General features: G+C 41.4%; 1 protein-coding gene across 2 annotated transcripts; it reads right to left on the minus strand.

The window, feature by feature from the left end:
• Positions 1 to 612: 612 nt before the first annotated feature.
• On the minus strand, positions 613 to 14,157 carry slc39a6 (solute carrier family 39 member 6). 2 transcript variants are annotated; one of them, XM_042498457.1, is made up of 12 exons: positions 14,066 to 14,157; positions 10,561 to 10,750; positions 8,250 to 8,838; positions 7,151 to 7,307; positions 6,325 to 6,417; positions 6,076 to 6,245; positions 5,180 to 5,365; positions 4,970 to 5,054; positions 3,940 to 4,341; positions 3,146 to 3,226; positions 2,289 to 2,479; positions 613 to 1,409 (listed from the first exon to the last, which is right to left on the minus strand). In XM_042498457.1, the coding sequence occupies exons 2-12, from the start codon at positions 10,743 to 10,745 to the stop codon at positions 1,257 to 1,259; spliced, it is 2,292 nt and encodes a 763-aa protein (XP_042354391.1). In that variant the 5' UTR covers positions 10,746 to 10,750; positions 14,066 to 14,157; the 3' UTR covers positions 613 to 1,256. The 2 variants fall into 2 exon arrangements, with proteins under 2 accessions (XP_042354391.1, XP_042354392.1); XM_042498458.1 differs by lacking the exon at positions 14,066 to 14,157 and adding an exon at positions 13,635 to 13,860.
• Positions 14,158 to 14,823: the final 666 nt, after the last annotated feature.

Below are 14,823 nucleotides of genomic sequence, written 5' to 3' on the forward strand. Positions count from 1 at the left end.
CATTTTTTCTGGTTATTTCTGGTCATTTTCTTTTACAAATTCACTCATTTCTTGCTATTTTTGTGGTCTTTTTAAAAAAGAAATGAAAATTGCTCATTGCCTGCTTTCCATGTTTTTGAAAGAAATCTGGTCAAATCCAGGTTTCAAGGGGTTAATAAATCTCGGTCGAGCTGCACTGTCTAAAGAAGCAGCAGACCGCCGAAAACTCATTCAAAGCAGAAAACGAAATGTTGTAACAGGAGAAAACAGTTTCACTTTTGTGGTTTGATTTTGAGTCCGAAGCCTCGTTTCAACTGAAAACAGCTGCGTCTGGTTTTTCACCGACGTATTTACACTTTGGTCATTTTCAGAGTCTCATCTCTTTGATCAGAGCGCCCGCACTGTAACAGCAGCAGCAGCTGTTCATTTTCGGCACCTTTTCCTTCATCTGGCTGAACTCGTTGAACAGACGGATTTCCTGCTGGTCCATCGAAACTTTTCACTTGTTTTGATTTTTTTTGTAGTTGTTGGGTCATTTTTTGACCTTTTTTTCTTTTTTTAAATTAATTTCCAGATATTTTTCTTTTACTTTTTTACTAATTTGTTGCAATATTATTTTTTTTAAATTTCTCATGAAGTTGCTCATTTTCCTTTTTCCCTTTAAAAAAAAAAGAAATGAAGTCTCAGGTTTGAAAGGGTTAACGGGTTAAAGCAGGGACTCTCAGACGTGAGGGGTCCGTCAGTGTGGCGTTGCGCTCACACTGGGGCTGTTACGGCACTTCGGATTTCATCTGGAATACTGATCTGGTTAAACTCAGCAGCAGAAACACTTAAAACAGAAAAAAAACACGAACTAAATCAAATATGTTGGCAAAAAGGTCGACGGGAGGAAATCACAGTTTTCTCGTGCTGCTTTAGTGTCTGTTTGGATTTTTTAGAGATAAGAGCTGTTTGGAATTTTTAGTTATTTTTTGTTTTCTCCCACTTCGGGGTCTGCGTTTTTTAACAGCAGTCCCTAAAAGTACAAAAAGAAGAAACGCTTCTTTAGAGCAGCAGATATTTGACGCTCGCAGCTCGTTGGCGTGTGGCTTCTGCTCCCGTCGGACATGGCGACTTCCTGGATTACATTCGATTGAAGTGATGCTTCTTCCTGCATCATGTGACACGAACACGAACTAAATCGATGCGATCGGACTGTCTAAAGCGACAAATAAAGTAAAAAAACAACACTACACTTGTGACAGAAGCACGAGGAGCTTGGGAGGACGCCGCCCTCTTCAGTAGCCGAGGTCCAGCTGGATTTTGTGCTCGAAAATGGCGATGAGCAGCATGATGCAGAAGCCCAGCAGGATGCCGGCGTTCTGCAGCAGGAAGAAGCCGCAGTGGCTGAAGCCGTGATCTCCGGCGTCGTTATGCAGCATCTCGGGCACCTGCGGAGAGAAACCACACTGACGTCACGCCGGTCTGCAGAGCGGCGCCCGGACACGGCACATTTACTGTGTGGGAAACGATACAAAACTATATGATTCATCAAATGACAGGAAATTCAGATTTTTACCAATTACCAAAATAAATTAACAATGATCATTTTTTCCCCTAAAATCACCAAAAAATTTAAAGAACAGAAAGAGAAGCTTTGCTGTTTTCAGACGGCAGCAGTTTGTGACGGCGCTCCTCTCAGCTGTCTGATCTTTAGTGTGTGTGTGTGTGTGTGTGTGTGTGTGTGTGTGTGTGAAGAGCCCATCTGCTCCTGAAGGCGCTCTGAGCGGCTGACGGTCAGACGTGTCGAGTCGACAGAACAGATGCAGCTGACTGGAGGAGATTCAGTTCTGCTGAGTCAGCAGTAAACAGCTGAGGAGTTTCTCTCGGCGCCGCGTGACGCCGATAACGAATCATTTCTGCGCTTTCCTACTGTTTAATTATTGATTTTAATCTGTCAGCCCAAACACACAATCCAACAGCTTGCTCACATACACGTTTTCCAGAATTTTAGGACATTTCTCTGATTTTAGGATGTTTGGACGTTTCTGGAATTTTGTGACATTTTGTGGATTTTAGGACGTTATTCTGGTTTTAGGAGGTTTCGAGGATGTTAGGACATTTCGTAGAGTTTATTACATTTCGTAGATTTTAGGATGATCGTGAATTTTATCGAATCACGAGTTGAGTGAAAGTTAAAGTGTTATGCAACATTTTTAGGATAAAAAAAAAAACAACCTCCAAATTGATATTTTTTGCAGAAAAAAACCCGTTCGTGGTCGTCTTGTGACAATTTGCCGTTTGTTGCAGCGTCGGCGAGGTCGACTCACCATGTCCACCAGCGCCACATACATGAAGAGGCCGGCTGTGAGGGCGAAGATCCACATGGAGATGTTCTCGGCGTAATGTCCGATCAGGATACCGGTCACCATGCCCAAATACGCCGTCATGGCCGACAACACGTTGTAGAGGATGGCCTGACGCACCGTCATCCCGGCCTTCAGGAGCACCGCAAAGTCACCTGGGAAACAGAGTCGACACTCAGCTGCGAGCATCATCTCAGGTAAAAAACCGTCACTGCACGAGATCAAAAATGCTTAAAATCCAAACACCAGATAAACATGAGTTTGGCTGTCTGACGCATCAACGCAGACATTTTTCACAGGTCGACTCATTTTGGTTTTCAGGGCCGATACGAAGCTTAATGAGACCGATGACCGATATTTGGAACGAATGTGTGTTTACAATCAAAATGAAAATCTTTTTGTCAAAATGTAGCATTTGGAATTTAACAAGCACCAAAACAAAACTGTGATTAAATGATTTTAGCAAAATGTTTCATCAAAAATTTCAACATCAGAAACAGCAACTTCTTTATAAAGTCAAGTAACAATTTAAATTAAAACAAATTAAATAAATAAAAATATCTCCCTGAGGTTTCACAAAGTAAAAGTTCCTGCTGTGCTGACACTTTCTTTGCACTTTTTGTTAACTTTATCAGCAATCGTTAAAATAAAACTGATGTAGATTATCCACAAAATGCCAAATATCGGCACGATAAACGGCCAGGCCGATAACCTGTCGACCCCGTCTGTGACATTTTTTATCCAATGTCACAGACAAAAATCAAGATAATCCTGAGAAAACTTGTAGTTTGTCACAGAGAAAAGAGGAAAAAAGGTCTTACCTAACTCGTGAGGCAGCTCGTGACAGAAAACAGCCACAGACGTGCTCAGACCGCTGGACAGACCCTCCGTGAAGGCGGCTCCTGCAGAGCGAAACATTCAAACCGACCGTCATCGCCGCTGCTCAAATACGATCTTTGTCGTTACGATTATCATCCTAACGAAAGTCAGCAGCCCGGCGGCTCTGTTCTGTTCATTAGTTTCTTATTGTTAATAACGTAGAGTCGCAGTCTTAGTGCGGACGTTTGAGACTGCTCGCTCTTCCTGACTGGAGGGAGATACTTCCTGTCTCTGCAGGAACAGATATTTGGTAGATATAACTCTAAATATCACAATTATCTTTATATATAAGGGACTCTGTTTTTTTAGTTTGGCTCAGAACATGCCTTTAAAGAAGAACGTTTTCTCTTAAAAAAAATCACCAAGAAATTTCAAAGAAAATTGAATAAACGCCATTTTATTTTTTAAAGAAAACACGTCTTCAAAGTCATGTTTTCTATTAAAATTTTGCCTCAGAGTCCTGGAAAAGTCCTGGAGATTCATCGATGCACATGTGTATGAACCTTGTAAAAACCAATTTAGGCCCTCATTTAAGGTCAATGAATTCAATGCCTTTTAAGGCTTTTTAAGGATCTGCGAGAACCCGGTCTTCTTTCTTTGAGTTAGATCAAATTTTAAAAACTTTTTTTATGATGGAGAGATCACTGCAATATCGATATCGAAGGATTTGGTGAAGTCATCGTGTGTCCACGCTCGCCTCGGACACAGATCACGAGTTACAGTAACGCTGACTCACCGATCGCCAGGCCGTCGCTGAAGTTGTGCAGTCCGTCGCCCATGATGACCATCCAGGCGAGCGTGGCCACGCCGGCCTGCTGGAAGTGCTGCTCTGAGTAGGAGTGGGAGTGGCTGTGGGGGTGGTGGTTCTGGGAGTGGTGGTGGTGCAGGATGTGGTGGTAGTCGTGGTGATGGTGGTGCATGCTGTCGGTCTGGCCCACCGTGTCGTGGAAGTGGGAGTGGCATTTGTTCTCGCAGTCCTCGGCGGTGTAGGCGGCGGCCCCCGACGCTCCGCCGTAACCCTGCGGCGAGACGACGGATACCTGCGGCGCCAGCATCACCTGCTCCTCCTCCGCCACGCTGCCGCCGTGCAGGCTGCTCGAGTGGTCGCCAAACATCCCGGCGCCATTAGTCTCCACGTCTGAAAGGAAGAGAATAATTCTCACTTTCGTCTCGCTGCTGAAATACAGAAGATGATGAAATCTGTATGTTTTTGATGAGACAGAGTAAGAAGGTAAAGTTTGTCCGCAGAAATGGTCGATTTATTTATTTAGCACCAAGTCCCAACAAAAGTTACCTAATGACACTTTTCATTCAGACCGGTGACACTTAAATTACAACCCACAGACCAAATCTGGGCCCCTCCCCCAACCGCCTCCAATTCACGATAAAAATAAAGTGATTCACTCTGAATTAAAAAACACAAGGAGCCAGAGGGAAAAAACACCATCAAAATGAGCTTTTTTATCTGAAAAAAAGGTGTCCTAAAACCGAAGAAACGTCCCAAAATCCAAGAAATGCTTTAAAATCCTAGACATGTCCTTAAGGCCAAGAAATGTCTAAAATTCAAGTCTTCTCAGTGAACGCTCCAAAGTTAGACTGAATTTTGGTGATGGGAAAACTGCAGCTTGAATACCAAATCTAACCTTTCCCACTACATACAAAAGTCAGATGTTCGTGTTTGTGCTTTTTTGGGGCTTAAGAGACATTTTGTGGTTTTGGAAAGCTGAAGATTTCCGGTTGCGGCGTCTTTGTTCGGAGCGTCTCACCTTCAGTCGGCTTCAGGTCGTTCTCCTCCAGAGCGGGCTGCTTCTCTGGATCCGCTTTGTCGTTCTGGTCCCACTTCTTCTGGATCTGTTTGGACGGCACGAACGTCGTTTTTATCCACAGCAGAGACACAATATTAAACCTCACGTTTCAGAGCAGAGGAAAACATTCAATACGCTAAATGTTTGTAATAACAGAGAACGTGATCGAACCTTTTGCTTCTTGTCCTTGTACATTTTTCCCAGCGTCAGGAAGTGTTCGATGAGAAACATGAGGTAGACTCCGCTCAGAGCCGTCAGACCCTTCCACACGGCGTCCAGGTCCTCCTCCGGCTCGGCGTGGACGTGATGTCCCTCCGTCCCAGAGACCTCGTGGTGGTGATGGTGGCCCCCCTGAGACTGGAGCGCCAACACGTGAACAGAGAGAGACGATAGCGAGCTGAAAACCAGCCGAGTCTAAACCCGACATGAGCCGCAGCACCTCCTCTGCTGCTCAGAGCGGGAGCGACTTCAGGTGAGTCGAACGCCTCAAAATCTGCTTATTTGAGCTCTTTCTGGCTCTTTTTCTGAATCTGGCTGCAGACAAAGAAACTAGAGCCCGATTAATATGTGATTTTTGAGACAGATGCTGATTTTGGAATGAAAACAGATGATATCGATGTGGATCATGCTCTGATTTTACACCGATATGACGATGCCAAAGCAGTTAGAGGGCTGCTTTCTAAAACAAAAAAACATATTTAACGACTTACTGAACATCACGGACTTACAAAAATAGTAAAAAAAAAAACAGTAAATAAGAATAAAATAAACATCAGTACGGTTTGGTCTTTGCTGACCGTTTAAATAAAGAATAAATAGCTTGATAAACATCAGTGCTGTTCAGTATCAGTCATTGATGATCATTTCTAAACCACCCGAGCATCGTTTTCTGTATTATATGGTTTGTAAAAAAAGTTTTCTTCTCAGCACATATTGGTTAAAATATACGCCGATATGCTCCGATACGTCTGTGAAAGGCTCATATCGTCATGTCGGCTGATAAATCGGTCGGGCTCGAGAAGAAACCTAAAGGAGGTGAAATCGCTGCGGCGTAAAATGTGACTCACGTGGGGGATGAGATGAAGGAAGGCGTCGCCGCTCAGCGTGCCGACGGCCAGCGCCACCAGGAAGCTGAGGAGGAACTTGAAGAAAACTCTGTTCATGAGCGGGATGAGGACGACGCCGAGCAGGGACAGCAGGGAGATGATGGTGATGGAGACGAAGCCTCCGACCCACGCTGCAGCACGCACACGAACACGGTTACTTCGTTAAAGTCATCGCTCATCCAAAGATGAAACAACAGAAGATGATTTTACCTATCGTGATGTTTCGGTCCCCCGCCGAGGGCTCCCTGTGGCCGTGCGCTGAGCTGTTGTGGTCACCATGGTGACTGTGACCGTGTTTGTGGTCTGGTGATTAAAAAACAGTTTTATCAAACTACAAAACCGCCAGAAAACTTCATTTTTCAGTCACAGCCGTCTAAATACTGCAGCAGAGACCAGCAGCAGCAGTCCCACACACGGGCCCTGGGATTTTAGGACACCTCTAAGTTTTAAAGACGTTTCATGGATTTTAGGATGTTTGAGGATTTTAGGATTTTTCTAGGATAAACATCCTAAAATCCTAAAAACGTTCTAAAATCAAGAAAAAAAATCTGAGAAACGTGCTAAAATCCTACAAATGTCCTACAATCAAAGGAATATCCTAAAATCCAAGAAACATCTTAAAATCTGAGAATGACATAAAAGTCCTAGACGTCCAGTGATCCTAGAAACATCCTAAAATTTAATAAATGTGCTAAAATCCTAAAAATCTCCTAAAATCCTAAAATCCGAGAATCATGTGAAAGCCCTAGAAAAGTCCTAAAATCCTGTCAAAGGGCCTTAAAGCAGGTCGAGTATCGCTGCACTGCATTTAAAACGCAGGAGACAAAAATTCAAAAGTCCTCAGACAATTATTGAGCCACGATCAACTTAATCCTCAAAAACACAGTAAAAGTGAGATTTGGACGTTCAAGAGCTCAAGAGGTCAAAGGTAACAAAATCTTTGTGTGACCGTCTCTAAACTCGCTGACACCTTAACATAAATTTTTTGTTTTTTTTCTTTAAAGGATGAAGATTTGTCTCGTTTATGAGCTCCCACCTCTCTCCCCGTGTTCTGCAGCGCCGCCGTGCCGGACGCACGCGCCGCCATCAATCTGGTTGAGGAGGGCGGGGCATAGGAGGCTGAAGTCAGCGAGGGTCACGCCCACCTCCTGAGACATGCCGTGTGAGGACAGGATGCTGGACGCGTTGAGACACTGCAGGTAAAACACAACAACTCAACACGTGCTCTCACATTTTTAACCCTTTAGGGCCTGTTTGTCTCATTTCAGTCTCTTTTCTTCTTCCTGTTGTGATAACTGTGTGTGTGTTGATGCATGTGTCCTAAATGTAGTCCAGATTGTGTATTTGAGTGTAATCAGTGAATTTGCAGCTCAGCTCCTACAATAAGTCTAAAATACACTGTGGAAACTAAATAGTTACATTCAGACTGTTCAGGTCCAAAAATGCTCCATTGAAACCCATTCAAACTGACATTTTTGATCCCACAGCCATCAGAGCAGAAAAACAGGACTTGTATTATTTCTGGGTGTCATTCTGGGCTTTTGACTCTGAATTTGTCATTTTGACTATTTTCCACCTGATGAGGTCATTTTGACCATATTTGGCATCTGGAGGAAATACATGCTATTTCCACTAGGTGACCTGTCACAGTCAATGTAGCTGCTGATCACTGACATATCCCAGACTGTCAGCAGCTACACTCACACACTGACGTATCCCAGACTGTCAGCAGCTACACTCACACACTGACATATCCCAGACTGTCAGCAGCTACACTCACACACTGACATATCCCAGACTGTCAGCAGCTACACTCACACACTGAGGAGGAGGACACTCAACATCATTCTTTTTTTTCATCTAAACGCATAGAGGCATCATGACAAAAACCTGGCATTTAAAGGGTCAAAATTTGTAAAATTAATGAATATTTGATATTTATGATTAGGACTGATGGTAATTTAAAAAATGAACCAAATGAAAGCAGAAAATCACATTACTGTATAATAATTTTATTGCCTGATTTTTGAAGTGCAAGTGCATTTTGTGTGCAGAGTGATACGAGTGTGTGATATTAAAGCGGACTCTAAAGGGTTAAACAAAGCCCAGCTGAAAATGAGAAGCTAATGTCGTACCTCGACACCGTCCACGCTGTGGTTGTGGGGAAGATCCTGGTTTATGTGGTCATGGTCGTGGTCATGGTGGTCATGGTCGTGGTCCCCGCGGCTGACTGCGGCAGCCTGCGTCTGGCTCTCAGGAACCAGTCTGGCGGCAGACGCTCGGGTGGTTTCCTCCCCTGCAGGACCGGGTTGCTCTGTGCTGCCGTCTTCTCTCTTATGAGCTTCATCTGGTTTCACCACCAGCTGGGCGCTGTACGCCGCCGTGCTGCCGACCGCCTGAGCCGCCGCCGCCGCCGCCGTGGCCTTCTTGTCGTGCAGGTTGTGGTGGTTTTGCTGATCTTTGGACACTTCGGTCGTCTTTGGAAACTTTCCGAGCTGCGAGGGCTCAGTGCGTTTCTGGTGATGCGGGTTGTCGTGGAGATGGGGGTGATGGTGCTGGCGACCCTCGTGGTGGTGATGGTGATGGTGGTGGCGATGGTGGAGGTGATCGTGGTGGCCCGGTTGCTCGTGATGTTGCACCATAACGGTCCTGATGCGGTCCAAGCCCACGCTCTGCAGGAGACGCTTCAACCCGGCCAGAGAGATGGTGCCGTTTTCTCCGTATCTGTCACGTTTAGAAAACATCGAAAAATACGACAAAAATTCAGTTTTCGTACAAAATAACTTCTTCCAGAAATGCTGAGGATAACAATTAATCAGTGATCAATTAATCTGTCGCTAAGACTTGAATCAAACGTGAAATGTAATCAATCGGCTTTGCAACGCTGTCAAATTATATTCAGTACGCTGCTGAGAGCTTTGAAGAAAACACATTTTGCATTTTGTGAAATAAGTTTTTATGTATTTTTTAAAACAATCGATTAATAGATCGTTAATTTTACCAAAAATCAATTAACCCTTTGAAACCTGGATGGACGTCAGTTTTCTAGAGCTGAATTCAGATGCCTTTTACAAGCTGTTTAACCCTTTGAACCCTGGGCACATACAAGAAATCAGTCAAAGGTGACAAGAAAACTAAACTAAAGCTAAATTATATACATTTATAAATATTTTTTTCAGCACCTTTTAGGTCATTGACTTGTTTATTTTTGTGTTCACCTTTTAGTTGCTTATTTTCAGGTAATTGTCTTGTAACTTTTATTTTCTTTCTATTTTTAAAAAAAACTATTTTCTTGCTCTTTTTGGGGGCCAGGTCATGTTCATGTTCTGCGCGGCTTTTAAAGGGTTAAGGAAAGTGCTTTCTTTTTGCAGCCGTAACCAGAACAATTTTAATTTCAACACCGAGTTCTCGTCCAATATTTACGACCTGCCAGCCAACTTCAACAGTGCAGAGGGGAGTTCACTGCTATTTATGAACAAATTATTAATATTTCAGCGCACAGTCGTTTAATTTTTAACTATTGAACAACAAACGTGTTTACTAATTCATGACATGAAGTGCACGTGAGCCATACCTTCTTTAAGAGATCCAGTGTGTCGGATTTAGGGGGAAATTTTAATGCCCCTCAGAATGAAATTTAAGACAAATATTACAAAAAAAATAGTATTACAGGAAAAAAAAGAACCAACATGTGTCACTAAGGGTTGTGGAAATTTTTTCCCAAATATTTATTGCAACATAAAACGTGACTTTATGGTGATGTTACTGCGAGAAGCATTCGGTAAATTAGTATAGTTTTTAAATTTCCCAATTATTTAAAGATTTTACAAAGCAAACAAACAAAACAACTCACATCACATGCCTTTATATTTTTTAGACTTTTTAAATATTGATTTAAGGCATCATGGTTCAAGTCCTTTTCCATTAGACTCCTAATCGAGAAAACCATCTCTATTATGTGAAAAATAATAAGACTTATTAAAAGAAAAAACTTAATATACATAAAATATTCATTTTGTACAAGCTGTGAAAACCAGATACTTTTAGAAAACTCTTGTTTTTTAAATACATTTTTACATTTTTTTATCCTAAATGAGGGTGCAAGTTACTATGATTTTAACAGTTTTTTAATTACATCTTCTAATTTAAAATTATTTTCATTATCCTCTTTATCTCCTGTTTACTGGTCAACTGTCAGAAGAAACAAAGATCTACCAAAAGTTTGAAAAACTCTGAAATGTGATTTTTCAGTTTTTAACTGTGTAAAACCACAGAGGCAAATCTTTGCTGAGCTGCAACCGAGAAACGTCTCTTTAGGAAACACCAGCTGAAGAAAATATCTGAAGGTGTGCTGGACGCAAACGCCGTTATTCCTCCCTCAGTGAAAATGTCAGCAGAGAGCGGCGGCTCAAACCGTGACAGCAGCTGTGTGTGGTCAGAGCTCACCTGTTGAACAGAGCCTCCAGGTGCTGCCTCCGGCTCTGCTCCGCCGCCTGTGCGTCGACCACCGCGGACAGTAAACGCGCCGCGCCGTTCGTCTCCGTGCCGGACAGGCTGCAGTCCGTACCGGCTGACCCGTCGCCGCCGGACAGACTCTCCGCGAGGAGAAACATCAGCATCAACATCAACATCGTCTCTGCCGAGAAAACAAGTGAGAACAACTTTAAACCGCGTCTGAAACCCAACGACCCTCATTTTTTCATCATTTTATCACTTGGCTGTGTTCATGCATACAGCATACGTTCTGGCAATAAATAAATAAATTTTAATAAAATTAATTTAATTGAATATTTAAAAGTTTTTAAAAAAAACTTTGGCTGTCGAGAATTGAAAATAATTCTTTTTTGTATTTTCTAAATCTAAAAACATAAGGACATCATGACACCTGGCATTTAAAGGGTTAAAATTCAGAAAATTAATGAATATTTGATGTTAATGATAAGGACTGATATTGGTTAAAAAATAACTCAGAATATCCAACTTTTTTCTCGCAAATTTGTGACATTATTTTGGAAATTTAGAGTTTTTTCTCAGAATATTACCCTGCTTTTTAAAAAAATGTATTTACAAGGGTCCTCAAACGCTGCGGTGTCTGTCGGTATATTGATAATAATCAATAATAATAATAATAATAATAACGTGGATTTATATATCACCTTCCAAGGTACCCAAGGCTGCTTTACATAAACAGAAAACAAAATTTAACCAATAAAAAGACAAAAACAGAACAGAAATAATAATAGCGACAATCTTCAAATGTAATTATATGATTATAATAAAGCTGCTTACAGTAATTATGAATTAAAAATGGCTGCATTTGTGCCACTTGTGCAGATGTTATATACTGTTTTAAGTACTTTACGACACTAAATCATACTGACGTTGTTACATTAACTCTCTCAGACTGTTGTCTCTGCACACGTTTTCATATTTGCAGCACCGTGAACTTTTGCTGCTGCGCTCTTATTCTGAAACCGCTGTAATACACACGTTATGTACTTTTTAAAGGATCCCTGCCATCGTTTTATTGTACATTTATCTATTCTGTATATAAGTTCCGGAGTGTTGCAGTACTTTGCCTTTTTTATTCCTCTTAATATGTGTTTTATATGTTTAATGTAAAACCTGCTCAGCCATAACTGACTCTGCAGCTGCTTAATTTGAAATGAATTAACGTGTTTATACAAAAGGGAAGTTAATGACAGCGTGTGTGTCAGCCGCGCTGCATAACAAAAGACCCTTTTCTTTTTAAACCCGATTATGGTTAAGTCCGGATATCCGTTACAATCAAACACCTCTTATTCACAAAAATCCCATTAGCTCACACACACACACACACACACACACACACACACACACACACACACACACACACACATCGGCGATCACAGGGTCCGCAGGCGAAGATTAGATATAACCCACAGAGGCATTTAACCCTTTGAAACCTGAGGAAACTGGCTTCATTTCTCTCAAAAACATGGAAAAAAGTTATGAGAAAATTACCTGAAAGCTTTTAATTTTTAAAATTGAAAAAGGGTTTAAAAAGAAAAACACACAAAGTAAAAATAAAATAAATCAATAAATACATATATTGGTAAAATAGTTAATAATTATTATTACTATAACAATTATTAATATAGTTTTAAGGATAGCCCCCCCACACTTTTTTTTAAACGATTAGTATCTTTAATAATCACTGAGTGGAGGAGTATAAAGTTACATCACATTAAAATGTGGCCTTTGATAATAAGAGTATTTACTTTGCAGCACTGTTGTTGAATTAACTGTGAAAGTACACACTCAAATTAAACACACATCTGACGTTAATTTATATATTTACTTAAATCGACTTTTGAATGCAGGAAAGAAAATTACATGAAATTTAGCATACATGATAATTTTTTTTTAAAAAAATAAGGTAAAAACAAAACAATAAAAAAAATATATATTATTATTATTATAATAATAATAATAATAATAAGTATAGACAAAATATTTAATAGAAACAAATATATAGTTTTCTGGACATTTTTCTCTCTTAAAATTATCATTATGTTTTCATAGTTTCTTTCTATCCCTCTCTCTCAGCAGATTTTCTTTTTGCTAATTTACTACTTTATTAACTTTTTTAAAATAAGGTGTGACGTTTCCAGATGATATGATATGATATGAAAAACCTATATTTCCTGATGTGTTTTATTTAGAGCCGAATTGAAGAGCAGCTTCTAAATGGTTGGTTTATAAAAGAATCGGGCGTGTTAAGATTTTTATTTGTTCTCTAATGGGACGAGATTATTGTTTCATACGTCTTCTATATGAGGTCTGATGTTAATGGCAAGAAAAAAAAATCCTGGTGTGTTTTATGTAACGACGAATTGAAGAGCAACTTCTAAATAATTGGTTTACAAAAAAAAACTGATGTTGAGGTTGTATTTATCAAATAATGTGACGAGATTTTTTAAATTAATGGGTTTTCTGAATGAGGTCTGGCGTTGGAGAAATCTGGCTTCCGGGTGGCATAAAAAAAATATATATATTTTTTCTGGTTGGTTTTATGTGAAGCTGAATTGAAGAGCAGCTTCTAGAAAGTTGGTTTACAAAGAAATCAGTCGTGTTTAGGTTGTATATTCCCTATAATGGGACAAGATATGTAATCTATAGGTTTTCTAAATGAGGTGCGGTATTGCTGAAATCAAGCTAACGGATGACATCAAAAATCGATTATGCCTGGTGTGTTTGGTGTAAAGCCGAATTGCAGAGCAGCTTCTAAATTGTAGGTTTCCAAAAAAATCTGCCACATTAAGGTTGTATCTATCCTCTAATAGGACGAGTTGTTTTAATTTCTAAGTTTTCTACATGAGATCTGGCGCTGATGAGCTCAGGCTTCCGGGTGGCGTGGCGTTCTGGAAACGTCATATATCCGCGCTCAGCTCGCCGTCGTTGTGGCAGAGATGCGACTGTTTGGTGTTTAATTAAAGTGATACCTGACGGTGATGCTCACGCGGCGGCCGCCTCCTCACCTGCCGTGTTCGTGTCGGTGTGTTAGCCTGGTTAGCCTCCGTGCTAGCGGGCGGTTATGTGGTTAAATTCTCCGGGAGGACAGACGGCATCTGCCGCGCGGCTGCGGCCCAGGCTCGGGCCTCGCGGGCTCCGCCGGAGTTTAAAACAAAAATCAGTCCATGTGAAAAATGAAATCCTCCCGACAGCCGACCACGCGTGTCCGTTTGATCACACACACACACACACACACACACACACTCACACACACTGGAGGTAAACAGAAACACGTTGGGTTTCTGCGCTCCGCACCATCCCGGTGCCGTGTGCACAAAGACGGTAAACCCGGAAACGGAGCCGCTGCCGCCGCCGTGCGGAGCGGACACGCTGCAGCTGCACACGCGGGCTCACACAGAGACCAAAACACGCGCTAAAACCGCAGAAAATACCTTACCGTCCCCGGTGAGCGTCAGCGCAGTTTTATCCTCCCCTGTCGGTGTGTGAGAGCCTCCCGGTGCTGCTCGCTGCTCTCCGGTGCTCTCCGGTGCTCCCGTTAATGAAGGATGAGGGATGTCTGTGCCTCCTTCAGGGGCCGCCGGAAATCTGAGAGACGACCAGGAAGAGGAGGAGGGGGTGTCTGCAGAGGTGAGGCAGCCCGCCACAGCAGGTATCATACACAAACAATAAACAAACAAACAAATAAATAAACAGACCGCTGCTTTTATGAAGTTCATAATTTGGCGCATTCTACGCATTTTTTAAATTTATTTTTATTTATTTATCTTTTTGTGTAATTTTGGCTGTGTTCATGCACATGGTATACATTTTGTCCAGATTATGTATTTTTGTTTAATCTTAGCATATACCTCAATGAGGCCCAAAATAAAACTGCTAAAGGACAAAAAGCAACTACAAGGATACACGAAAGAACTGCAAAGAAACACAAAACGACCAAAAAAAGACATAAAATTATCTCAATGAGACCAAAAAGAACAGCAAAAAGACGAAAACAAAACTTCAAGGAAGCACAAAATGACCAAAAAAAGCAACTGAGTTAGCTTAAAGTGACACAGAAAAGACATAAAATTGCCTCAAATAGACCCAAAACAACTGCCAAAAGATGAAACCTGTTTTACGCTCTTTCACATTATTTTTTTTTCATTTTTTTCATGTTTTTATAATGTGTGTGTGTGTTGATGCATGTGTCGTAAA

This window comes from Plectropomus leopardus, chromosome 12 (genome assembly GCF_008729295.1).
Source record: "Plectropomus leopardus isolate mb chromosome 12, YSFRI_Pleo_2.0, whole genome shotgun sequence".
Lineage (NCBI taxonomy): Eukaryota > Metazoa > Chordata > Actinopteri > Perciformes > Serranidae > Plectropomus > Plectropomus leopardus.